A 26,622-nucleotide genomic window follows, 5' to 3' on the forward strand; every position below is an offset into this window, starting at 1 on the left:
CCTGTCAGCCCCATCTCCTGCAGCCCCGAACGCGCCTGCCTGCCCCGAACCCCCTGCCTGCCTGTTCGCCCCGACTCTCCTGCTCTCTGCCACCCTTCCCCGTAGTGCAAGCCCGTGGTTTTAAAGCGGGACTGCATGCAACCAGCTTTAAACCCACGGGCTTGCACTGAAGGGAAGGAGGGAAGAGGCTGCTGCCGCCGCCACATAGGAGCAGGAGAGTTGGGCCCCGAACATGCCTGCCCCGACTGCCCGTGCAAGCCTGTGGTTTTAACCCAAAGAGGGTTAAACCCATGGGCTCGCAAAAGTTTAAAGATTAAAAAAAAAAGTCGCAGCTCAGACAGGTCCGTGCGTTCCTCTGATCGCCCCCATCTGCATATTTTAGGTTAGTGAATTCGTCGGACCTGCCCAAATCGGAAATGAATTGTTCCGAGTCGGGCAGGTTAGTGAATCTATTCTAGCCCATCGAGGATACTTTTCTCAGCTGTGATGCCAACACTTCTTTTGCAATTAAAGTGGTATGAGAATGTTTATTTTGGGAATGTAGACAGAGAAAAAAAAAGCTGGATGTCATTACATCAGCTATTAGCTGAATGAACTTATTAAAGCTTTTTACTTATTTACTGAATGTTCTTTTGTTGGATCATATGACATGGAGCTAATAGGAAGTGCTGTTCCAGATTTATATACATCTTTATATACATCTAAAAAATGATCATTCGTAGAGGAAAAATATATGACTTGGAAATATATTAGGTTTGCAGCAAATTCACACAACCAACGCAGGGGGGAAAAAAAAAAAATCCTGCCCTTGTAAATCAAGTTAACGCCACGTTCAAATGATCAAAAATAGAGGCTGGTTAGGTTTAATTCAACACTTAAATACAGCCGAGGCATTTAACACGTTCCTCCCCATCCAGCTTTTGCAGAATAAAGACGAACACTGACATAAAGAGTTTTTCAAGGTTTAAAATATTATTTTAAGATTAGGGATTTTTTTGCGCCAAATAGTTCACAATGACCCAAAACAGAATTCTGTCGAAAGCTGTTTATTAGGCCAGACTTTAAATCCGTTCCCGATCGTTGTTTTGTACACCGTGAATCTGTAACTGCACGCGTTTTGCTAGCGTAGGATTGTAATAAAGAAAGAGCAAAACTTTCCTTATTCACACGGAGCACAACACGTTGAGAAACGGCACCGACACACCCTACACTTCAAGCCCGAAAACCCCATCTGCCAGCGTTCTACTTACTTTGCCCTTCAAATTTCCTGATGATGGTGTCTAGGTAGGTATTTTGTGGCGCCACATGGCCCCTCCTCACTGGCATCTTGAAATCCACAATTTTGCTCGTAGTAAAAGTTATCACACAACCGGTAAAACCCTGGTGGCCGCAGCTAGTCCCTCCCCATCTCTTGAAGGGAATGTGGTTCTTGGGTCCTGGCTGCCCGGAGGAAGATCTCAGCAAAGTGGTAGTCCCCGACACGCTATCTCTGGCTGCCAAGGGGCGCACATGGCTTGTGACATCGGCAGCCTGGCTTCCCCTGCTTTCTTTTTCAAAACCAGTTCTTGGGCTGCTGCTAAGTTTCTTAGGGGTGCGGTGGCGTCCAAGCTCATTCCTTCAAAGTACACTGGGTTTTAAAAAGAGGGGAGAAGCAAAAAAAAAAAAAAAAAAAAGGCACTGGAAGAGATGCCCAAAATGCTGAATCACTGCTGCCCCTCTTGGAACACAGTTGTCAACAGCAACAGCCGCTACTCTGACAGTAAACAGTCACCCCCATCTCTCTCTCTGCTATCCTTATAAAAATCTGTTCTCTCCAGGGAGGGGTATGGCTTCCACAGCCTATTGATGTAAGTGCGCTGCTAGAAATAGATTTCTGTTAGTGGAAAGGGTGCAGCTGTCTTTTGCCTTCTCTGCCTATCCCTTCAACCCTTCAACCCTACACCCGCTGGTCTGACAAGAGCGATCGATAGGGAGAGCGCGGGAGCTGTCCTCCAGCTGTGGTGCTGAACCAGGTCCCGGAACAGTGTCTTAGCGACTAATCGGAAGGGCGGAGGCAAGCTAGGAGGCATAGAGGCGGCCAAAGACGTTCAGGGCATCACGTTTTAAGCGCCACCACTCCTTTTTCGTTATATATTTACAGTATATAAATGCATTTTATCATTTTTGTAGGAACCCAGGTCTAGATGGGGAAAATACCTTTATCACTTTTGCATTGCCTAACGAGAAAGCAACCCGCCAGTCAAGAGTAATTGATGAGATTGCTAGCAGCTTGGCTTAGAAATCAAACTTACCCCGATTGAAACATTGCTTGCTGTAACTTTGAAATCGTAGTCGGGTTTTGGAACACTATTCATCTTCCCAATATTCTATTTCGCGGAAGGACAGGGAGAAATGTTATTGAAAAAGACTATGGCTGTAAAAGTGGCAAATACGCTGTGTATTGTACAAGAGATGTTTAATGGTTACAACTGAGAACCTTGTCCCTAAGAGCTTACAGTCTAAACATTAAGCACAGGGAATATAAATGTTTGTTGAATTTGCTGGATATTAATTTTGCATTTATAATTTCACATCTCTGTGATTTATTATGGGGCTTATGCCATTTTTCCCTATACATTATCTATCAACCCAGAAATTAAAGTACATTGCAATGCTATTGAACCTGCATCTGAAGTTTAAATAATGCTGTTATTGTGTTAGCTTTTTCAAAACAATTTCATGCATAAATAATTAAAAAAAGATATAAAATTAACGTTCATTCAGAAGATAATCTAACAGGAGAGATGCATACAGTATAACGTACTCAACATCAGCTCCGAGAAAAGTTCCAGTACGATTTCAGCTCATTAACCTTAGGAAGAAGATTGAGGAAGAGCATAGGTAAAGAAAGGGGTGTTAATCATTCTTTACTGGAAGAATGCCTATCACAATTTACTAATGCTCGAGGAACAAGGATTTCACTGTAATTTACTGTAATATTCTGTGCTATCAATTACAGAGATTTAGCTCCCTATTTCCAGCTGTCCTGTGTGAACAAATTAATGGCCAGTTTTGGATGATATTTCATCTAGATCCGACTTATACCATTGCCCACAATAGAATCTTCAATTAGGTATAAGAACATAAGAATAGCCACACATGATGGCAGATAAAGGCCAAATGGCCCATCTAGTCTGCCCATCCACAGTAACCATTATCTCTTTCTTTCTCCAAGAGATCCCACGTGCCTATCCCAGACCCTCTTGAATTCAGACACAGTCTCTGTTTTCACCACCTCTTTCGGGAGACTGTTCCATGCATCTACCACCCTTTCCGTAAAAAAGTATTTCCTCAGTATTTCCTTCATCCTATGCCCTCTCACTGCAGAGTTTCCTTTCAAATGAAAGAGACTTTATATTACATAGGTATTTAAACGTCTCTATCATATCTCCCCTCTCCCGCCTTTCCTCCAAAGTATACAGATTGAGATCTTTAAGTCTGTCCCCATACGCCTTATCACGAAGGCCACACACCATTTTAGTAGCCTTCCTCTGGACCAACTCCATCCTTTTTATATCTTTTTGAATGGTCCATTTAGCCCAGTATCCTGTTTTCAACAGTGGCCAATCCAGGTCACAAGTACTCGGCAGAAACCCAAATAATAGCAACATTCCGGAACCCCCATAGAGTATCAAGGTTCCATGCAGAATCTCAAAGAATAGCAAGATTCTGGAATTCTAAATAGTAGCAACATTCCATGCTACCAATCCCAGTGGCTTTCTCTACCTCTATCTCAATTAGCAGACTATGAATTTTTCCTCCAGGAGCTTGTTCAAACTTTTTTTTAAAACCAGATATGCTAACTTCTGTTAACACATCCTCTGGCAATGAGTTCCAGAATTTAACTATTCATTGAGTGAAAAAAGTTTCCTCTTTGTTTAAAAATATTTCTATGTAACTTCATTCAGTGTCCCCTAATTTTGGACTTTTTAAAAGAGTAAAAAGTGATTCACATTTACCTGTTCTACAGCACCCAGGATTTTGTAGACCTTAATCATATCCCCCTTCAGCAGTCTCTTTTCTAAGCTGATGAGCTCTAACCTCTTTAGACTTTCATCATAAGAACATAAGAATGGCCATACTGGGACAGATCAAAGATCCATCAAGCCCAGTATTCTGTTTCCAACAGTGGCCAACCCAGGTCCCAAATATCTAGCTATATTCCAAGTAATAAAACAGATTTTATGCTGTTTATCCTAGGAATAAGCAGTGGATTTCCCCCAAGCCAACTCAATAATGGCCTATGCACTTCCCTTTTAGGAAGTTAGCAAAGCCTTTTTTAAACCCTGCTAAGCTAACTGATTTCACCACATTCTCCAGGAACAAATTCCAGAGTTCAATTACATGTTGTGTGAAGAAATATTTTCTCCAGTTTGTTTTAAATCTACTACTTAGTAGCTTCATCGCTTGCCCCCTAGCCTTGCATATTTGGAAAGAGTAAACAAGCAATTCATATCTACCCTTTCCACTTCACTCAGTATTTTGTAGACCTCTATCATATCACCCTAAGCTGTCTCTTCTCCAAGCTGAAGAGCCCTAGCCACTTTAGCCTTTCCTCATAGGGAAGTCATATCAACCCTTTTATCATTCATGTTCTGTACCTTTTCTAATTCTGGTATATCTTTTATGAGATATGGTGACCAGAATTATGCACCAGTATTCAAGGTGCAGCCATACCATAGAGTGAAACAAGAGCATAATAACATTTTCATCTTTGTTTTTCATTCCTTTCCTGATAATTCCTTATATTCTATTTGCTTTCTTAACCACTGGTGCACATTGAGCTGAGGGTTTCAACGTATCCTCAATGATAACACCTAGATCCTTTTCCTGGGTGGTGACTCCATATGACCACATATGAAAGGAGTCCTGTCCCCTTTATTATTTTGGTCAATCTTCTTTTAATTTATTCTAATTTCATTATGGGGCTCATTTTCAAAAAAGAAAAATATCCAAAAGATATCATAAAGTGGCACTTGGATATTTGGATTGCCAAAACGTCCAAATTGCCATTTTAAAACCTACTTTCTAGATGGTTTTCTATGCTGTTTCTCTGCAGTGCATCTAAATTTAATGGAAGCATGCTGAAGGCATGTTTTGGGTAGGATTAGGGTGGGTTAGGACTTGGATGTTTTGCAGCAATAGTCAAACACTCTATATAACGTCCAGGGCATCATTTAGACATTTGAGGCTAGACCTGTTTTAAAAATAAGTGCCAAAAATGTGCCCAAATTAACCAGATGACCACTGGAGGCATGAAGGCATGCCCCTCCCCCCACATTCCCCGATCCTCTCCCACCCCCACAGATTTGAAATAGTACATACCTTTCTCTATGATAGCTGCAGATATTATGGCCAGTCCTAGTAGAGCAGCAAGCAGGTGTCTGGAGTAGCCTAGTAGTCAGTGCCGTGAACGCTAGAGAAGGGGACTCAGGCCTATATCCCACCCTAATTAGTACACTTGTGTTGGAAAGTGTGTGCCCACCCTTCTATACTGACAAATAGGTGACACCTGCAGGCATAAGAGCTATTGGGTTGGTAGATAGGTCAGTCCAGTAGGTTTTGGGTGGGTTTTGGAGAACTCCCTATACAATATAAGGGTTATGGTGGGATGTGTACCTGGGACCCTTTATGTGAAGTTATGTGCCCACTAGGTTGCTCCACTGTTCTGCTAGCATGCCTACATGGTCAGTCTACTAAAAATTCTGACCCAATGGTTTGTTTTGTGCGTTTTGCAGCTGGATGTTTGATTTTTTGAAAATGATCAAAAAAGATAGACGCACTAAGGGTGAACACATCTAGAAATGGTCATTTTTGAAAATGAAAAATTATGTCCTACCTGTTAATTTTCTTTCCTTTAGATGCAGCAGATGAATCCAGAGACTAGTTGGATAGTACACATCTAACAGCAGGTGGAGATAGAGAACTGATTCACAGGATAGAGTCCCTCTTGCCAGCCAGTATCGCTTAATGTCCAAGCATCCGAACAATGCAGTAGCAACCTAGCCAACTTCTTTCCCATAAGTAAAATAATCCTGACCCCAACCATGAGACAGTACCTGCGAGAAAAATCCATGAACAATACCTATCGGGTGGGGCTCTGGATTCATCTGCTGCATCTAAAGGAAAGAAAATTAACAGATAGGACATAATTTTTCATTCCTTAGCGCCGCCAGAAGATGAATCCAGAGACTATTGGAATGTAGCAAAGCAACCTCAACTCGGGCGGTGTGAATATGCCGCCTCTGTGAGCACCGAAGCACCTAAGGAAACCTTCGCACGCTCCACCACATCCAAGTGGTAATGCCTAGAGAATGTGTTGGAAGACGACCAAGTAGCCACCCTACAAATCTCTTCCAGGGAAAACCCCCTGGACTCCGTCCAAGACATAGCCATAGCTCTTGTCGAATGAGCATGCAGAGCCACTGGCACCCGCTTACCTGCTAACAAATAAACAGAAGAAATAGCCTCTTGGACCCACTGAGCCACCAAGGCCTTGGAAGCAACCAAACCCTTTCTAGGGCCCGAAGAGAACACAAAGAGATGATCCAAACGACAAAAGTCATTAGTAATTTAAAGATAGTGCAAGAGCATTCTCCTTACATCGAGCAGATGCAAGGCAGGAAACTTTGACCCCCAATCCTCTTTCCTGAAGGATAGCAGAAAGAGAACCTAATTGACATGATAAGAAGACACTACTTTTGGAAGAAAGGAAGGAACCGTCCGAATCGAAACTCCAGCCTCTAAAAAAATGTAAGAACGGATCCCTGCAGGATAAAGCCTGCAACTCAAAAACCCGTCTGGCTGAAGCCAGGGCCACCAAAAAAATCTCCTTTAAGGTAACATCCTTGAGTGCTGTGGTATCCAAAGGCTCGAAAGGTGCCCCTTGCAAACCTTTAAGGACCACCCTCAGACTCCAATCTGGCAGGGCCTCCGCAAAGGGAGAGACCCCATGGTCAAACCAGACACCTTCTCTCTATAACAGGCAATAGCAGCTACCTGTACCCAAATGGAATTGCAGGCCAACCCTTTAGCAACCCCTTCTTGCAGGAAGGAAAGAATCTGAGATAGGGAAGCCTGAAAAGGAGGAAACCCTAAATGAATGCACCCGCCAGATTCTAGCATAAGTCATAGAGGTAGACCTTTTTTTTGCCTGCAGTAGAGTAGAGATAATCTGCTCTGAATACCCCCTATGCTGCAGTCTTAACTGTTCAATAGCCAGGTCATAAGACCACAGCAGAAGGGAGCATCCCCCTGAACCTAGTCTTGCGGGACACCGAAGAGTGTCCCCTGCCACCAAGGTGGAATGACCAGTGACCACCTCCCCCGAGGAATCAAATGTGAGGGCTGCAGACAATCCTGAAATATCCACCCCGCTGTGCCGGAGCCGTGAGCTGGATGAAACTATACTCGCCCCTTCACCATCCAGAGAGGAAACCCTCTCCACAGACACCATGGAGCCCTGGGAGGACTGAGGGCCTACCCTACTTCCTGAGCCTGCTCCCTGAGCCTGTTGGGGAGGTGGGGAAATTACCACATGGGAATGCAAGGACATATTACCTTGACTCCCCATCTCCTGGGGAACCAAAAGACCCACTGAGTGGGCCCACAAAACCCCAGAAGAGAGCCCCGGGCCCTTCCGACTGCAAGGAACCAGATCTCCCAGCCTTAAGGCTCACCAGCCCCAGAATGAACTTCACACAATATCCTATCCAGCCCCTGCCCACAGGGACGCCCAGAAAGAATCTGCGCCTGGAAAAAAGCAATCTCAACTGTATCCTTCACTCTCTACACAGAAGACCTCCGAGCTCTATGGAAGGTGGGCCTATTCCGCCAGCGATGAGGCCAGACACCCCCTTATTCACTCGGCGGAAGGAGCCAAAACCTTGTCATTGTGGAGGGCGGGAGGACAGAGGAGGATCCACCCTCAAGGCCAAGGATTTGGCAGGGCGAGAAGGTCGCCGCTGTGTAACCCTGGACCTGGCACTATAAGCTGCCGAATAGGAGGCCCCATATGCTGACTTCCCTGGGCTATACCTCCTAGTATCCCGAAAACGTGTCCTAGATGAGGGAGACCTAGGTGCCCCTCTGGACCTATCCTCTGGCAATCTTTGAGACAGAGTCTCCAAAATCCTTCACCAGTTTTTCCAGATCCACTCCAAACAGCAACCTGCCCCTAAAGGGAAGATGCATCAGGCGTAATTTGGAGGCAGAGTCCGCTGACCAATGTCGCAGCCATAGGTGCCACCTAGAAACTACTGCCAGCACCATCTGCTTATCTGAAGCTCTAATCATATCATATAAGGCATTAGCTAGATACGCTAGCCCAAACTCCACATCTGGAAAGTCTGGGGGCAGAGCCCCACTGGCCTCCACCACCCCATCAGTAAATAACAGGCTCATGCTGCATAAGAACTGTACACTACCGCCTGTTGGGGATTTTGGATATTAGGTTTGTGAAGTATGCCTTTTTTGTTTCGAGTGTTGATAGTTTGTAATCTTTCAAGAGGCTTTTCCAGGTGGATTTGTCCTCGGCGTTTTGAGTTTTGCACCAAGTTTTTTCACTTTCCTTACTTTCCTTTTCTGTTCTCTCAGGCTATCTGTGAACCAGGGTAATGAAAAAGATCTTGTGTGTGTTTTGAGTTTTTTGACTCTTGCTAATTTCTCGTATAGTGACTGTATGCCAGAATGCCATGCCTGTGCCTTTTCCTCTAGTGAGTTGGTCATGGAACTTGTGAGTAGATCTATTTTGGAGATGCCAATGGAAAAATCGTGAAGGTTGGCTGACTTTGGATCGAGCGTGATTGCTTTTTGTGACGGTGGATTTTCTGTGGGCTCTTTGGTCTTGACGTATAGGTTGAATGAGATTACATGGTGGTCGGTCCAGGGGACCTGAGTGTTTGTTAGCTGGGTTGGTTTGTTGCGAGTAGCGGTCCTTTGGAGATGAAGATGAGATCTATTCTAGAGTGTTCCCAGAGGAGTGGATGGGGGAGTTGACTTGTTGGATGAAACCTATATCAGACAGTGTCTTTGTGAATTCCCTTGGTGCATCAATGCACCGGTGATGTCTGAGTATTCAGCAAAGTTAAAGTCTCCTAAGATGATAATTTTTTTGTGGTTGACTGAGAGGTCACTTATATTGGTTATTAGTTTATCTAGTACAGACATAGGGGAGGAGGGGGCTCTGTAGATTAATACGAATATGTTTTTTTTTTGTCATGGCCTTTAGAGAAAATGAGGCCGTCCAGGCCTTCTAGTGAGATGGAGTTTATGTGTCTTGGGTTTAGATTGGATTTTGTGATAGCTGCAACTCCATCCTCTTTTTGGGGGGCTCGGGAACATGCCAGTGCTTGGTAGCCTTGAGGGCATATTGCACCCAGGGTGGCTCCGTCATTGTCTTTTAGCCATGTTTCAGTCACTAGAAGGAGATCCCATTTGTTGTCTGTTATGGCATCTGGAAGGATAAAGTCTTTGCCGTTAACAGATCTGGCATTTACTAGAACTGCTGCGATGGACTTTGTTTTGGATAGTTATGTATTTGTTGGGATTTTTATGAGGTTGGCGGTTCTGACTGTCATTTGCCTCGTGTGAGAGCGGTTTGTCAGGTCTCCATAGCGTCCCTGGCCTGTGATGACAGGGATGTGGAGAGCCATTATGGGAAGTATAAGTAAGATAGCTGATATAGGGCTCAGTGTATTTGATTGGCTAGGGGTCTTGTGGGGTTCCAGCATGGTTTGGGCCTTGTCCTGCTTGGCCTGCATGAAAGGAACGTGCCAAGGGCCCTTGCTTAGCAGCCCTTTAAGGCTGGAAAAGATGGCTGGCTCTAGGAAGAAAGGGCAAGGCTTCACGCCAAAGAAAGAAGTCTCTGATTGATCTGCTCGGTGCTGGCTCTGGGCAAGAAAAGGGCGGGGCTTCCCACCGAAGAAAAAGTTTTGATGGGCCCGCTGTGCTCTGTTCGGCATTTATAAGATTCAAGAAGTTGGGAAATCCTTAGCAACTGGATTTTCCAGATATATGGAGTTTGACATAGCTGACCTTTAGGGGTACCATGGAAACTAACTGTGGAATGTGAAAGAGCGGCAAAAGTTTGAGTATTGTAACTTTCTTTAAATTTCTGATCCTGTATTAGGCCTTAAGAAGAATGATCTTTGGTTTTTCTTCTTCACAATAATTATGCAAGGAAAACAGCGTAGGAATGCAAGGAGTCTCTTTAATTGTGTTGGCTTAGTTATCTGAAATTTCAGGTTATTTTAATGTAAACACAGCCAGATGTGAAGGGGGATCTGTTTGGACTTTTTGTGTCTGTACCAGTCTGTCAGCTTTACAGAAACATAGTCAGACACTATCAGTTTTGCAGACAGAGACAGAGCCGCTTTGATTCAAGCTTATAAGGATACTGGGTAAGAGAGTTACTTCACAAATTCTTTTGCTTCCTTCTCTTTATTGAAACGCTTGTCCGAGTTCAATGATGGAGATGGATTCTGGATGTTTACTTTCTTATTTCAAAATCTTTTGGGCATTTGGATCTGATGATGCTGAGAAGTAGGCCTGGAGGCCTATGATAGTAGATTGATGGGTATAATCTATTTCTATGAGACCTGTTTCTCCTTTGACTCTGGGAATGTACAGTCTTGGTATACACTGGTTCTTATAAATGATCCTGAGAGCACGGAGGAGCTTTCTCATTCATAGATCCAGTTTTTCTAGGTCCTTGAGAGGCCAGTTTACAATTTCAAACTTATATGAGAGTGTATGAATTGTCAGCTGATTAACAGCCTGTATCTTATTCTGTGATGTTTTGTGTTTTTTTTTTATTTATTTATTCAATTTTCAAAATACAATTCAAGATTAAACTTGTACAGAAAGCTATAAGTCAAGAAAATAAAACCACAACAATATTATAAATTCAGGAATACCAATTAACTTAAATCAGCTCAAGTCCACAAAAGATCCAAAATGTAATTATAAACGGAGAAAACAAAGAAATATTATTAAAGAAAATAATGCAAGTCAGCTGGTAAGGACATCTTAAATATTCTATACTCCTCCATTCTTTTCCTTCTCTAGCCGAGAAAGAGAAAGGAAAGTTGTCAACTGGTAAGGCTCAAAGAAAACATATTTTTGGGAATTATATTGTATAACGCATTTACATGGATATCGTAGGAAAAAAGTTGCTCCAAGAGCTATAATTCCTGGTTTTAACATAAGAAACTCTTTTCTTCGCCGTTGTGTGTCCCTGGCTAAATCTGGGAACATTTGTATTTTGAGTCCCATAAATTCTTTTGCTCTAAAGTTGCCACTAATGTTGCAGGAGTAGCCATTTCTTTATCTGATAATTCCAGTAATGCCGATACATCTATTGGTCCATGGCTATCTTCCTGTTGCTGAATTTGATTTTTCTTGGGAAGGTAGTACACCTGTGTAAATGGAGGTAATGAACCCTCAGGAACTTCTAATATTTCCGTCAGGTATCGTTTTAACATCTCTCGCGGAGTAATTGTTGTAATTCGTGGAAAATTAATCAATCTGATATTGTTGCCTCTTGAAAAATTTTCAAATGTTTCAATCTTCCTTCTTAAATTTACATTGTCCTTAATTAAAGTCTCTTGAAGCTGTTTGGAAGATTTTAATTCATTTTTGATACTGTCTAAAGATATATTTGAGTCAGCAATATCTTGCTTTATTAAGGTAATTTCTTTTTCTTGGTCTTTCATTTTCCCCTCCACTTGCACTTGTTGGACATTAATTGTTTTCGCCATATTTGCCACCAGGTCCCACAAGGCATCTAAAGTGACTTCTTGGGGCCTAACTATGGTAGGAATTTGTAAATGAGTAATCAAAAGTTTGTGCTCACCATTCGACCGCTCTCCTCCACTTCCCTCCGCTTGAGTAGGTCCAGTTTCAGTTGTTACAGCACTCCCGACCATATTCAGGCTCCCCTGCAAAACCTGTAAGCCTGAATCGGCTTCCTCAACACAGCTCCGCGCAGCCTCTAGGGGAGAGCTCATCCCGACTTCCGGTGAGCTCTCGACCCCTGGGGAGCTGGTTGCACGGGGGTGCAGAGGAGGAGGTCTTACGTCGGGGCTCAGAGTGGTCTCAAGACTTCGGTGAGACACCTCCGTTCCGTTCCCATGGGGCGTCTCTAACTGCAATCCCGATGTCATCATGGTGCCCTGGAATCACCGAAACAGCGCTTCTATATTGCCGGAGGTAGGTGTTCCGGAGCGCAGGGAGGCCCCACCGGTGCTCTTTCCCCTTCTTTTCGGCATTTTAGAATGCAAGGAAACCAAACAAAACAGCTCAGTAGAGCTCAGAAACTTTCAGCTGTAGCGTCTGTTTGGCAACCTGCTTCAGCGGCTTGCATCCGCGGCCATCTTGGATCCCCCTGCATCCCTCTGTGATGTTAATAAACTCTTCAACATCAATTTTAGTCTCCTATAATATTCTTTATTAATCTTTTCTCTCGGTGATTTATGCTTGATTGTTGCTCCTTCCACGACTCCTAGATATTTATATACACTTTCCTGTAAAGAAGAAGAAACACAAAAGCCAAGTGGTATAGCCAATCCAAGGATCATCAGAAAAATATCACCAAACTGAATATAATGAAGTTCAGAATGTAGATTGGCTTTCATTCACTTTTGTCTTAGCTTTCTTAAGCTGGTTCTCATTTTCTTTCAATAACTTCCACTTATGCCAGCTGAGCCCAGATTACTTGGGTTGCTTCTCTAGCCTCCGAGACTTCTACAGCACTCTCACACTGCAGATCCACAATACCAGTGAACTTCTCTACTCTAACCTAGATTTTCAAATGAAACTCTCTTTATTTGAGACTGTCACAAAAATATACAGAATTGCATGCATACTCTAGTTCTCTTTTCCAGTGCTGTTTCTGCTGTTCATTCAGGCAGTGGCCCCATCCCCATCAGCTCCGTCCACCATCATGCAAAGTTCTTGCATTTGCTGCCAGTTCTTTTCCACAGCATGCGGCAGACACTTAACACTTTCACCCATTCGTCTGGAATGAGAGGGCATAGGATGAAGTTAAGAGATAGGCTCAGGAGTAAATTGACTTCCGGTTGATTCTTAAGCAAGATGGCAGCGAGAGCTGTGAACTCCCACTTCCTATCCGGACAATTGCTGCAAAACTGCTAACATTTTCTAACACTCTCTCATCCGAATCCTGTCTCCGATCTCTCTTTACTATTCTGACGCAATATCGACGAAAAAAACAAAAGCCGACCCTCTGCCTGCTAATAAACGTCTTAAGTCGGCTCCGCCGTCTCCGGACAAAACTGGCGGCCATGATGACCACGAGGCAGAAGGGGACCCTATCTTGTCTGAACTGCAGACTATTAAAGTCAATGATGAAGTCACATATCGACATCTCTAAAGACATGCGGATCAAATTAGAATTTATCCACTCTCAAATAGCCGTGTCTCAACAACACTTCGAACAACTCACCCAGCGTCTCTCTGCTGTTGAAAAGGACATACCAACAGTTTGCGCCAACTCTACGGCCATTCTGAAGCTCACATCAGACCTCGAAGATATGGCGAACCGTAGCAGAAGGTCCAATTTAAGAATACTTGGGATGCCAGAAGGGACCAAAGGAAATGATACCCTCTCATTCTTAACATCTTGGCTTCCTAAGGTCCTCAATCTTGAATTTTCCCCTGCACTAGAGCTGGAGCGTGCACATCGCTCCTTTCAACAGGGAAATAAACATCCTCGCCCTATAGTGGTGAAAGTCCTTAGATTTCAACAAGCCCTACAGATTTTAACTTCTGCTAAGGGGAAAGCTTCGCTTCTTCATCAAGGCCGAAAGATCATCATCGTGCCCGATTTGGCTCTTGCGACTGCGGCGAAACGTAAGGCCTTTCTAGCCATGTGCCAGGAGCTCAAAGACCTCGGCGCGCAGCACGGCTTATTTTACCCAGCGAAATTCCGTGTTACATATCGCAATAAAACTGATAACTACTCTGATCCGGCTGTTCTTACTCAGTGGATTCACCAGATCAAGAAGGGGTAAACTACATATGGCCTGTTTTAGCGAATTTCCCTCTGCTGGTATTTGACTTTTGGCGCTTCTGATGACTATGCAACGACTCCTGCAGACCTTGTTGTTTTACTTAACTGTTCCCACCATATTACGTTTACTCTAGACCTATACTACCACTAATCATATCTACTCCTCTCACAGTGATCTACCGCTTTCCTGGCCCGTTCTCTGTGACTCCCCTATGTGCCTTGGATTAGACCGGCCTTGCTCTTTCCATAAACTTTTTCTATTCTTCTACAAGAGCACCAAATCGTACTGTCTCCATTAATGAATTGACTGTCTATTTTTTTATTGCCTTGATATCTCCACTTAATTTACTTTCTGACTGTTTTTTAAATTATTTATGCTCTAAGTATTTCTGTATGGAGTGAACTGGCCTCGTTTTTTTTTTTACCATGAACTATTTCCGCTTTTAACAAGAAAAACAACCCGCAATGTCTCTACATATGAATTGTCTGTCTATTTACTGTTGCTTTGATATATCTAATTATTTTCTCCCCTGACTGTTTCTAACTTATCTATGTTCCAAGTACATCTATCTGCTATATATTCTCCGTTCCCTCTCTGCTCTTATAACTTCTCACCTTTATACCGTCACCGCTCCTTATGCAATAAGCTTGGTCTTCTTGCTCACGATTCTCATGTTTTCCTGGAAAATACTTATTTTTGCTCATTTCTTCTATTCTTTCTGGTTGCTTTTGTTATTCATTTTACATGTTCCAATCTCTCACTACTATTGCCTCCACTTCTATCTCAGTGTACTATCTATTCTATTCTCCTTTTTCATTTTCTTTATTTCATACTGCGTTCCTGCTCCTTACTCAGTATTAATGATTTTCCTTTTTTATTTGCTTCCACATTAATTCGATATAAATATTTTTATACTGGGGTCCATATATTTTCCCCTTTTAATATTGGTTATTTGCATGTATTTATAACATTCTTGCTATGAAATGAATGATTTCCCTCTATTTTATCTAGACTATGCCTCATATCACCTAGATCAACTTCTCTTTATACTCTTTCCCCATATTAACCCTTCTCCTTACTTAATCTTACTATTAATTTACATTTGTCTCTCTAAGTATATCCCCAATTTGCTTTGTTTTTCACGCTACTATGAATTGTACTCAATTTGTGACTTTTAATACTTTATACCCATATTTTATGCACACAGTGGAATGTTTTTATATAAGAATTATATGTCAATATTTATCCTCCCTTCCCTCTTCCCCTTATTGACTTTACTATGAATTTATCTCTATTTTAAAGGGCCTAATGAATTTTCAAGATATATCAATTTTTCTGATCTAGTAATTGCTGCTCATTTTGGCTTTAAGTCATTTTAATTTCTCGTATCCACTTTTGCACAGTTATCAAATCATCTATACATTTACTATGTTCTAAGGGAAATAGCTGTTTTTTCTAGTCACTAGCTATAAGCTACTTCTTGGATCCACGTTGATTTTGTTATCCCTGTAACTCTCCTGTTTTCAGTCTTATGTACCATATTTTTGTTCCATGCTTGAATGATTGCTCTATACATCAATCTCTTACTTGTTTTATACATAGCTGAAATTGTCTCATTTTCTTCCCAGAGAGACATCATTAGGGAATTTTACTCTTATATGTAATGACATTCTTGGTTCCTGAGCACATAAGATGCTGTTGTGATTTGGTTTTTTTTGCTAAGGAACTCTTTGTTATTGTGCTTACTAATATATTTACATATTAGCATAGCCATCCTCTTGTTCTCCAACATTGTAATATAGATGCGCTTCTGATATGTATGTACCTAAATATTGTTGTCAATATTATTGCCTTTCATGTATATATGCAGTATACGACTGACTATAGGAAGTTGGGTCTCTCTTGGCCCGGCAGCCTTATGCTTAACGACCTAGTTAGTACTCTTCTCTTTCTTCCTACTTAGAAAGGGCTTTCTACCCTTTTGATTCTTTATACTAATACCCCTGATCTTTTTCTTGCTATAATTCTCAGCAGGATGGCGGTCCTACTTTCTATCTATTTTTCTCTGTGCTTCCCATTCGTTCCTAATGACATCATTTAAATTTGCTTCATGGAATGTCAACGGGATTAATCAATCTCTTAAATGTAAGAAAATTATGGATTATCTTAGATTGAAAGATTATGATATCCTTTTATTACAGGAAACTCATCTTAACTCCAGAGAGTGCTCTTTGTTTAAAGTGCCAGAATATAATCTACATTTATTCTCTCCTGCTATTCATAAGAAAAGAGGAGTTTCGATTCTATTCAAAAATTCTATAAAAGCTCGCATCATACACCAATCCTCTGACTTGGAGGGTAGATGGATAGTAGCAACAGTTGATGTGGGTTCCATACTGATTTCTATAATGAATGTCTATGCTCCTAATAACGACTTACCATCTTTTATGTCATTGTTGCGCGAGACTCTTTTGAATGCCTCTGATTCTCCTATTGTACTTGGGGGAGACTTTAACCTCCCTCTTGATATTCTCCCAATTTTGTATTACTAAAATATGGACTGAATTTCACCATGTTATCCAGGATTTGGGACTCTGCGACCCTTGGAGACTCTTACATCCAGAGGAGCGTTCCTTCACTTTCTATTTCGCCCCTCACCGTTCGTACTCCAGAATTATTTCTTTCTTGTATCCAAATCTCTGCTTCCTTTAGTTTGAGCAGCCTCTATTCATCCTATCATTTTATCGGATCATGCCCCCATTGGTCTACACCTTGAATTGAAGCATACGCTTCCCAGACGTATATGGAGACTTAATACCTCTTTATTATCGGATACAGTTTTTATAGATAAAATCACAACTTTTATATCAGACTTCTTTCACAACAATCTAACCTCTGTATCTTCCTTCAATACCTTATGGGAGGCCTTTAAAGTGAGTCTTAGGGGGGAGATTATTAGTTATATGGTATGGAAAAAAAAAGCCGATTCCTCCCAATTGAATGCACTGGAACATGAAATTTCACTCTTAGAAAAGCAACAGACTAACGCTAACTCATCTCGCTTGTCTCCCATTCTAATTAACAAAAAAACTGAATATAATCGACTATCAACAGGATTTTCTAATATCCAGATCTGGTACTTATGTCTCTGCCAATAAATCTGGGCGTTTTATGGCTAGATACCTGGCCAACCGTAAACAACGGTCCAAAGTGGCTGCCATTATTGATGATGACGGTACCCCTGCCACAGACGACTCCACTATATCTCGGCTTTTCACAACCTTTTATGAGACTTTATATGCGTCTTCACAGTCCTCCTCCACTGCATCTGCTGATGATTTCTATCAAGATCTTGACCATCCTTCTTTGTCACACTCTCAAGCTTCGGTCCTCAGGGCCCCTATTGTAGAGACTGAGATCTTGGATGCGATTAAATCATTATCATCACATAAATAGCCCGGACCTGATGGTTTTCCCATTGAACTATATAAAATATTTGCCAAGGATCTTGCCCCATTACTAAAACAACTATTTGATTATCTTTTCTCCTCGCCTGAGGATCAGGGATGCTTCACTGAAGCTCACATTATTGTACTTCCAAAGCCTGGAAGAGACGAAACTAGAGTTGCAAACTATAGACCTATATCGTTGTTAAATACAGACTGTAAAATTTTAGCAAAAATTTTATCCTCTAGACTAGATAAAACTCTAGGGGTTTTGATACACCCTGATCAAGTTGGATTTATGAAAAATCGCTTTATTGGAGATAATGCTCGGACCTTTAATGCAATAATCAACGTTGCTCATTCCCACATCACCCCAATGGCGGCTATTTCTCTTGATGTGGAAAAGGCTTTTGATATGGTAGAATGGACTCACTTGTTTCATTCTCTTCAATGGTTTGGGTGCAGCACTGACTTCGTAAAGTGGGTCCAGTTATTATATATGAAACCCTTTTCCAGATTGCGGATTAATGATTCTCTCTCATCTCCTGTCCTTTTACACAGAGGCACTCGCCAGGGCTGTCCGTCATCCCCTCTTCTTTTCAATTTAGCCCTTGAACCCCTTTTGATAGCCATTCGACAAAATCCTCATATTATGGGCATTCCCATTGGTATGTCGCAAATTAAAACCCTTGCTTATGCAGATGACTTACTAATTTTTTTTGTCTAACCCAGCTTCTTCTATACCGGCTTTACTCCAACTAGTCTCCAACTTTTCAAAATATTCCGGATATCATATCAATTGGGATAAATCTGAAATATTACCTTTAAATAATAATACTTCTATCTCGGACTGCGGTCCCATTTCTTTTCATTGGGCGCATTCCTCTTTAAAGTATCTTGGGACTCTCTTCCATCCTGACACAGATACAATGATGTCTATCAATCTAACTGCCATTACCTCCAAAGTGGAAACTCTATTAAAACGCTGGTCCCCCTTATCTTTATCTTGGTGGGGGCACATGGAAGCGATAAAGATGACTATCACTCCAATTGTTAACTACTATCTCTCCATACTCCCTAGATTAGCGCCTAAGGAATTCTATAAAGCCATTGAATGCAGACTGTCTAAATACCTCTGGCATGGGAAGCCGCCCCGTATCACCCTGAAAATTCTAAAATCATCCAAAGAGGACGGGGGTGTGGGCTTCCCTGACTTTTTTCTGTATCATATTTCTGCTTTTCTTCGATATAGTTTTATTTGGATTCAAGATCCAGCTCCTCAAGAACGATTTTCCAGATGGTTTTATATTGAACGATTTCTGGCACATCCTATTCCACTTTTCTGTCTGCCTTACAGCTCTGTCCAAGCTTTACCTGCCGTCTCGTGCACTATCTGTGCAACTTTACATGCGATTAAGCATTTTGATCATATATCTCAAACGAATCACTGGCTCACCACTTCTTCTCCTATCTGGTTTAATTCATATCTCCGAATCGATAATCAACTGATTCAGTGGCAGAAGTGGTTGCATAAGGATATTTTAACTCTGAATCAGCTCATAGAAAACGACTCCCTATTGACCTTCTCTCAGCTTATGGATAAATTTGCACTTCCTCACACGGAATGTTATCACTGGCTGCAACTTTCCCATTGTCTAAAAAGATGCTTCCCTCTGAATATTCTTCGTCGTCTACCTTTCTTACATTGTCCAATATTGGTGTTTTGGGACATTCAATGTCCCTTTTTTACAAGAAACTTAGATCTCACCTATACCAGCGATCCAAGAAATCTACTGATATTTGGTCCTCTGACATGACTTGGTGGGGCTCGGACAAAGATTGGGAGTTTTACTTTAGTAAAGTACTTCGGCCTACGGCTTCTTCCAGTATCTCTCAATTGATGTACTTCTTGTCATATAAAGTTTACTGGACCCCCAACAGATTGCATCGGGCTGGATTACGAGATTCTAATCTTTGCTGGCATTGTGAGTCCGATAGGTGATCTCCGTCACATGATATTTACCTATCTTATTCTTACCCCATTTTGGATGAAAGTCTGGAATACCATTAACTCATCCTCCCAATTCAATCTGCCTTCTCTCTAGATATTCTTCTCTTCAGGGCTTTATCTGTCAACGACCCCCTCACCTCTGAACAGCAATCTCTTCTAAACATCTTAATTGCCATAACAATCCAAATGATTCTTCATAACTGGAAATCTGCAGACTCACTTAACATTACCTTTTGGTGGCACACTATACTTATGATGCATCTTTATGAAACCAAAGCTGCAGAGTATTCCAACCGATGCAAAACTATATCGAACATTTGGGACCCTATTACACATTTTTCTCCTTAACTGTTGACATTTCCAGATGGGTATTCATTATCACCTTTGCACCTTTCTCACTAGGTAATGACCTTTTATTCCTACTTCCCTAACCATTCTTCCTGCTTGAGACTGACTCCTCCTCCCTATCCTCTTTCTGCTATTTCTATCTATCACCTTTTTATATCTCTCTCTCTCTCCCTCTCCAGGATACCCTTCAGTCCTTCGTGGGACTATACGATACGATCACCATATTTCAAATTGCTACTTCATGTATATTATTAAGTTTCGTATCATGGTGTGGTCCTATTGAGGCTATTTTCTGTATTGTTCAATTCTCCTATTGTTTTATACATTTGATAAATTTTAATAAAACAATTTGAAATCGGCTCAGGAGTAAACTAAGGAAATACTTTTTTATACAGAAAGGGTGGTAGAGGTGGTTGAGACAGAGGCTGTATCTGATTTCAAGAAATCCTGGGATAGGCACGTGGGATCTCTTAGAGAGAGGAAGAAATAATGGTTACTGCAGATGGGCAGACTGGATGAACCATTTGGCCTTTATCTACCATCATGTTTCTGTTTCTAAATTCCTACTCCTTTTCAACAATTCCCCACTTTTCAGGACACTCACTGGTTCCACAGCTCTCTCCAAAGCCCCATACAGGGCATAATCCTGTTAACTCAGTTCCCCTACAAAGGGAGTGATTCCTGCTGGGCTACAGTTAGTTAACCTGTACACAGGAACATCAACGTAAAGGTCAGCATTCAACAGACATTAAAGGGCCTGGCTTCTATCAAGTCACGGGGATAGCAGTTCACAATGTTTAACTGAGAATTTTCCTATCTTGGCCACTCTGGTTGTTTATCTATAACTCATGGAGGGGCTATTTATTCCTACTTGGGTTTTTACTTCCACCTGGCTGGACCACAGGATTTTTACTTGGCTCTAAGCAACTGTGTAGACCTGGGAGCATAGGTAAATACTGGCTACATTCATCAAAAATATTCAAACTCAGACATAAAGTCCTCAAAATCAGGAATGGTCTTTATTCTGACCCTTGTGGTCAAATATTTAGCATAAAGAAAATAACATTCAGCTTTCACAAAAATCAGCTTTCTAAAATAAAGTCAAAAGAAAACATATGCTTCTGGCAAACAGCACAGATAATGCTATGAGCTTTAAACCAGCTCCAGTCCAGCACTGCAGTATTTATTAACAAGCATTCAATTCCTTGCATAAGGTCATGTACCTCAGTCCTGACTGCAGTGATATTACAAAAGGTATTTTGGAAAGAAGAAAAACATAATTAACTTATCTTGCATGAGGCACTTCACTCTTGCTCAGCATTCAAAGCAAAACTGCTCTCAAGAAACAGAGCTACTTCTCTGTGGCAGTAAATTCCAGGTAGATCAAGAACATTCACAGAATAAGGCATACAGGAGGGTTATAACTCAGCAGCTGACAGTTTATACCTTTTCTGAGGCACCCAGAGAGATGTGGTAGTAGTAAATACATTTTGCATAATGCTCTCTGATTCCTGTAGCAACGGTTGTTAAAAAGCAAAGCTGAACGGTGTGCTCTGATTGCTTTCAGCAACGGCAAACCCAGTGTGATTTATCCAGAATTCATAAACACTTCCTTTGCTTAAAGTTCTTCGGTACAAACCAAACATGGAATTGGAAGACAGCAAAAGCCCAAGTAAGTAAGCTTCTTAGCAAAGAAAAATAATACCAAACTCAAAATTACAGAACAAACATAGAGCATACTTTGGCTAGAGAAAAAAAAACCCCACCAGCTGTTTCACAGCTTTAGCTAATCTCCATCTACTTGGCTTTCTGAGACTGGGCAGGCTTCCTAGATTTCTATTCCCTCCAACACCTCTGGAACCTGGAAGTTAGATGTGGGGAAACTTTCTTCTACTTCTTCCATGGGCCAGTCTGAGACTCCAGAATATCCTTGGTCTGGGCAAGGCTCCTGCCTTTCCTCAGCCTGTTTGAGTACATCTGTCACATCACTCTCCACTCCCCTCACTGCTTCCTTCAGCCTGCCTTCAACCAGACCAAAGCCTCTCCCCTTCAGCCTGTAGAGGGGGATGGGCTTTGATTCTATAGCAAGCTGTCTCAGCTCAAGCTCTCCCTGCCTGTTCTGCCTTATTCTTACAGGCACAGCCACCTTGGCTTTAGCTGCCCTAGCTGATGTACTGACAGGATGCAAATGCTGTGTATCTGCCTGCTCATAATCAGCCTGATCATGTTCACTACTGTTCCTACAGCATGGACAAGGGGAGTCAGTCTCAAACTGCTCTCTAGAACTGATCTGGTCAGCTCTTCTGCACCAGATCTTATTGCCTGCTCTAGGGGCAGAACCAGAACTAAGCTCTTAGTCACAAGCTACATCTTGTTCTACCCTAGTGCCTTTTAACCCAGGACATCCCAGGCACACATGTTTTCAAGATGTCCACAGTGAATATGCTTGGAGAGATTTGCACGCCCTGCCTGCACTGAATGCAAATTTTTCTCAGGCATATCCATTGTGGATATTCTGAAAATCCAGCTGAACAAGTTTGTTCTGAGGACTGGATTGAAAACTCTTCTCTGTTGAAGTTGACCACTGTGCCCGATGAATAACCCAATTAAATACAGGTCAAATAATGGCAAAAGTACTTGGATGATTGGTGTCCTTGGAAAATCTTGAAAGTACCTTGGAAAGTACTTGAGAGGTTGGTCACCTAACAGTTAAATCTCTTGGTTTTAGTTCTTCCTAGATCTTGTTTAAGGTACAATGTGATGGTGTTCTTGTTATGAGACGTACTATGTTACTGGAGCGCAGGACAGATAAGGATAATGGAAAATCTGGAAAAATACTAAGCCCAGATTGAATTTGTGATCTGTTGGCATTTTTTTTTTTTAAAAAGAGTTTCAATTATTCTACAAGCTTATCTTGGTGGTGTTAAAGTGAACAGAGGAAATACATATCACTCTTTTATAACCAAACCAACGGTGTTTTATAGAAAAATACATCTCTTTCTCTCTCTCCTTCCCCTCCCCCCATTTTCTGGTTCTTTGTTCTTTTTCTCTTCATATTCTAGGAAAGAAGTGTCAAGATTCTTTATTAATACTGAGTATTCCCGTCTACTGATGGTTACTATGATGATGTATTCAGTAAGGTAAATCAGAATATCTATCACATTTGATCACAAAGCTACTATTTATACTAGGAGGTTGGGGTGGGGGAGGGAAGCAGGCATGAGCGAATGTCATTTCTTTTCTAGTTTTACAGTGAGCCTGCAGTTTGCAAACATTGTGAAAGGTTCTGTAATTATGTTTTGTAGAATGACTGCAGAATGACTATAATGGGACTATTGCAATATTTAATACAGATAACACAAAACTAATATGCTGTATTGAAGAACAATGTTCAGCAGGGAGCACATTTTAATGGCACATGCAAGAAAAATGTGTTACAATATAGCAAGGGGAGAGGAACCAGTCAACTGATTAGTTTAGGTCCTCATTGTCCAACATAACATAACATAATAGCAGATTTCTAGACCGCATAGCCATGAGTTCAATGCGGTTAACAAAAGATTATGCTATGAAAAAATACAGGAATAATATAATAGTATACAGAAATCTAATTGATCAGAAATTTAGAAAAAAAAATTTTCAATAGTTTTCTAAAATATTCATAAGACGTGGATCTAATTAATAATGAAAGGAAATCTTTGCCATAGGAAAGACAATGTCCATGATGTTTCTTACTTTTACAGCCCTTGGACGAAGGGAACGTAAATAGGGCATGAGGTTTTCTAGTATTCTTATATGCCACAATAACAAATCTGTCAGCAAGATATAATGGGGCAACACTAAAAGCAACTTTATAATATAAGCATCCTAACTTAAAGATCACCTGGGCCTTGACCAGAAGCCAATGCAGCTCACAGTAATGGGGGGTTACGTAGTCATATTTGTGTTTGAGGCATGCATTGTAACAAACCTACATCAAGCTCTGACTTTCTCCCAGGGGTTAGTAAAAGTAAAGCACGGTCCCTGGTTAGAAGAGCTGACCAAGTTAAATGTAAAGAATTAGAATGGGTTGACTACCCCTCAGACTCTGAGTCAGAATGTGAAAAGCACAAACATAATGTCACCCAGCAGAAAGTGCCATACCTGTTTAAAAAGAACTAGAAAGCCTGTTAAGGTTTACCATGAGAATTGGAGGCAGGTTCCTTTAAGAAAGCTCCAGCTCTGGTTGCCCGGGGGAAATCAAACTCAGTTCCCGGATGAGCTGGAACCCATCCTCCTTCCTAGGAGAGAAGGGTAGAGCTTTGACTCACATAAGTACAGGGCTCTGACTGAGAGGCACAGCGTGGAGAGGAACACGGAGAGAAGCCTGAGGAACCCTGTGAGGAGCACTGGAAGGAACACAGACAGGCAGGAAGCTGAGGGAAAAAAACTTTGCCCCAGTCATCCAGAAACCAGGATATAGACATGGTTGAGGACCTACCAAGTTATGCTGCGCCTCAGCATCACATCACATGATACACCAGAGTGTGGCCTAAGACCGCAGTGCATCGGAGGAGGAGACCTGGAGCAGGAGGGACTGAGCACCCCTCCTTCTCCCAACATTTTTAAAGGTAGGGGGAGGAGGGTGTGCCCCAGCTGGCCGGCCTAGCTAAATGTACTGGGAGGGAGGTGGGCCGGGCCGAGTTTGCGATGACAGGAGGGAGTTGGCATCCCTCCTGCCATATTCATTTGCGTGCGGGGAAGAGGTGGTTGGGCAGCGGCGACGGGCATTCGTGCGGGGGGAGGGGTCATTTCAGGGCAGGGGGGGGCATTTTTTTTTGTTTGAGGAGGGGGGCACTGTTGGGTTAAAACCACGGGCTCGCAATGTGTTTTGCAGAATATATAAACAAGGAAAATTTTTCTTAATATATTCTGCTAAAAGCATTGTGAGCCTGTGGTTATAAAGGGCAGGAGAGTCAGCAAGGATAGGAGAGACTGATCTTCAGCAGTCGCTTCTTTTCTGATCGGCAAACCCAATCGATGTTGTAGAAATTGTTTAGTGAATCGCTGCCTTCCAAAATTTGCATGCCATTTCTCTCATTTGCATGCACTGGTCAGATCGGGAGGAAGGTTAGTGAATCGGGTTGGGGAATAATCGGGTCGCAAAGAGGTCGCAAGCCAATCGGTACACAACCGGTTTGCTTAGTGAATCTAGCCCTTACTTAGAAGTATCCTGCTGTGCTATGTGCTCAAAAAGTTAGCTGCTAGTGATAAGCCTTTGAACAAACAGTGATCCGAATGGCACAGTGTGGACTGAGCAGGAACTTGTTACAACTGCTAAATACTTGTGCTGAGTATAAGCAATCCTCATTTCATGCCTTAGAAACCAGATTTCAACTATATGTTTCAAGGAAGTGGTCAGCTTTAAGAATACAGTGTATTTATGGCTGAAGCTTGGCCTCCATATTGGATTTTTCCTTTGTACTTTCTTTTTACCTTTATTTTGATGCTGGTGCCTTGAGAGAGATTATGAAGCGGCCTGTGTATTCACCTTGCCTGGTGAAGAGTTCCAGGGAAGAAGATTACCAAGACCAGGAACTTGATTGTTTGGTGGGGATATTTGGACTTTTAAAAGGACACTGCTATTATAGCATTTTTTTTTTTCCTTTCTGAAACCTACCTGTTTCACTGAGAGAAGGGTAGAGCTGCTGTAGAGATTAGGCGAGATTCTTCCTTCATTAGGGTTACCATATGGCTCCAGAAAAAGAAAGACGTATTGCGACATCCGGGTTTTACATCCACTGAAATCTTTTTGTTTATTTCTATTTGTTTTACATCCACTGAAATCAATGGAAGGAAGACAGATAGAGACATCTGGGTTTTACTTCCATTGATAGCAATGGAAGTAAAACCCAGATGTCTGAATCCGTCCTCCTTTTTCTGGAGCCATATGGTAACCCTATATTTAATCCCTCCCCAAAACGCCAAACTGACAAGTTCTTAATTTTCTACTATACTTTTATAAATACTTTAAAACTTTCTTATCCTCCATTTGTATTTTCCTTATATGTATCCTTTACTATATTTATTGTAGCTCTCCCTACTTCCCTTATGTATTGGTACATCAGATCCGTTTGTGTTGTTTTTAGTTAATAATTAAGACCCCGTTTTTAATTGTAAATCGCTTTGAATTAATGATATTGCGATACATCAAAATTTTAATAAAACTTGAAACTTGAAACCAGCCTCTGTGACAGTACTGGGAAAAGACACATTTATCTCCCCCCTTTTTACAAAACTACACAGTAGGGTTTTAGCACCCATAAGCCACTCTAACTATCACTACATTTATGGTAGAATGTGCGAGCCCACCCAAACTCTACTATACTGCCATATAGGTGCCACCTGCAGCCAAAACTGCTATTGGGGTGGTACACAGGAGGATATAGAAGGGGCTTTTTTTAAGGGGGTGGGGTTGAGGGCTCACCATAAATTATACGGGGGTTATGGTAAGATATACAGCTGGTTAATTTCATTGAGATCTCTTCAATAAACCATGTAGAACAGTGGTCTCAAACTCAAACCTTTGCAGGGCCACATTTTGGATTTGTATGTACTTGGAGGGCCTCCGAAAAAATAGTTAATGTCTTATTAAAGAAATGACAATTTTGAATGAGGTAAAACTCTTTATAAATCTTAACTTTTGGCTAAGTCTTAATTATAATATTGTAATTTATAGCTAAAGAGACATATGATCAAGAAACTG

The 26,622-nt window shown here is 41.7% G+C and overlaps 1 protein-coding gene across 5 annotated transcripts in view; it reads right to left on the reverse strand.

Moving 5' to 3' along the window:
* KCNH6 (potassium voltage-gated channel subfamily H member 6) overlaps positions 1-24,432 on the reverse strand; it is a 120,215-nt gene extending 95,783 nt beyond the window's left edge. For 4 of the 5 annotated variants that reach the window (XM_033919177.1, XM_033919176.1, XM_033919179.1 and 1 more), the window contains exon 1: positions 1,251-1,617. In XM_033919177.1, the coding sequence (XP_033775068.1) occupies positions 1,251-1,326 (76 nt within the window). In that variant the 5' untranslated portion in view covers positions 1,327-1,617. Of the gene's footprint in view, positions 1-1,250; positions 1,618-24,357 lie in introns of those variants that run through there. The other variant, XM_033919178.1, reaches the window with a different exon arrangement.
* Between the last annotated feature and the right edge of the window lie 2,190 nt (positions 24,433-26,622).

Source organism: Geotrypetes seraphini, chromosome 13, assembly GCF_902459505.1.
Source record: "Geotrypetes seraphini chromosome 13, aGeoSer1.1, whole genome shotgun sequence".
Taxonomy (NCBI): domain Eukaryota; kingdom Metazoa; phylum Chordata; class Amphibia; order Gymnophiona; family Dermophiidae; genus Geotrypetes; species Geotrypetes seraphini.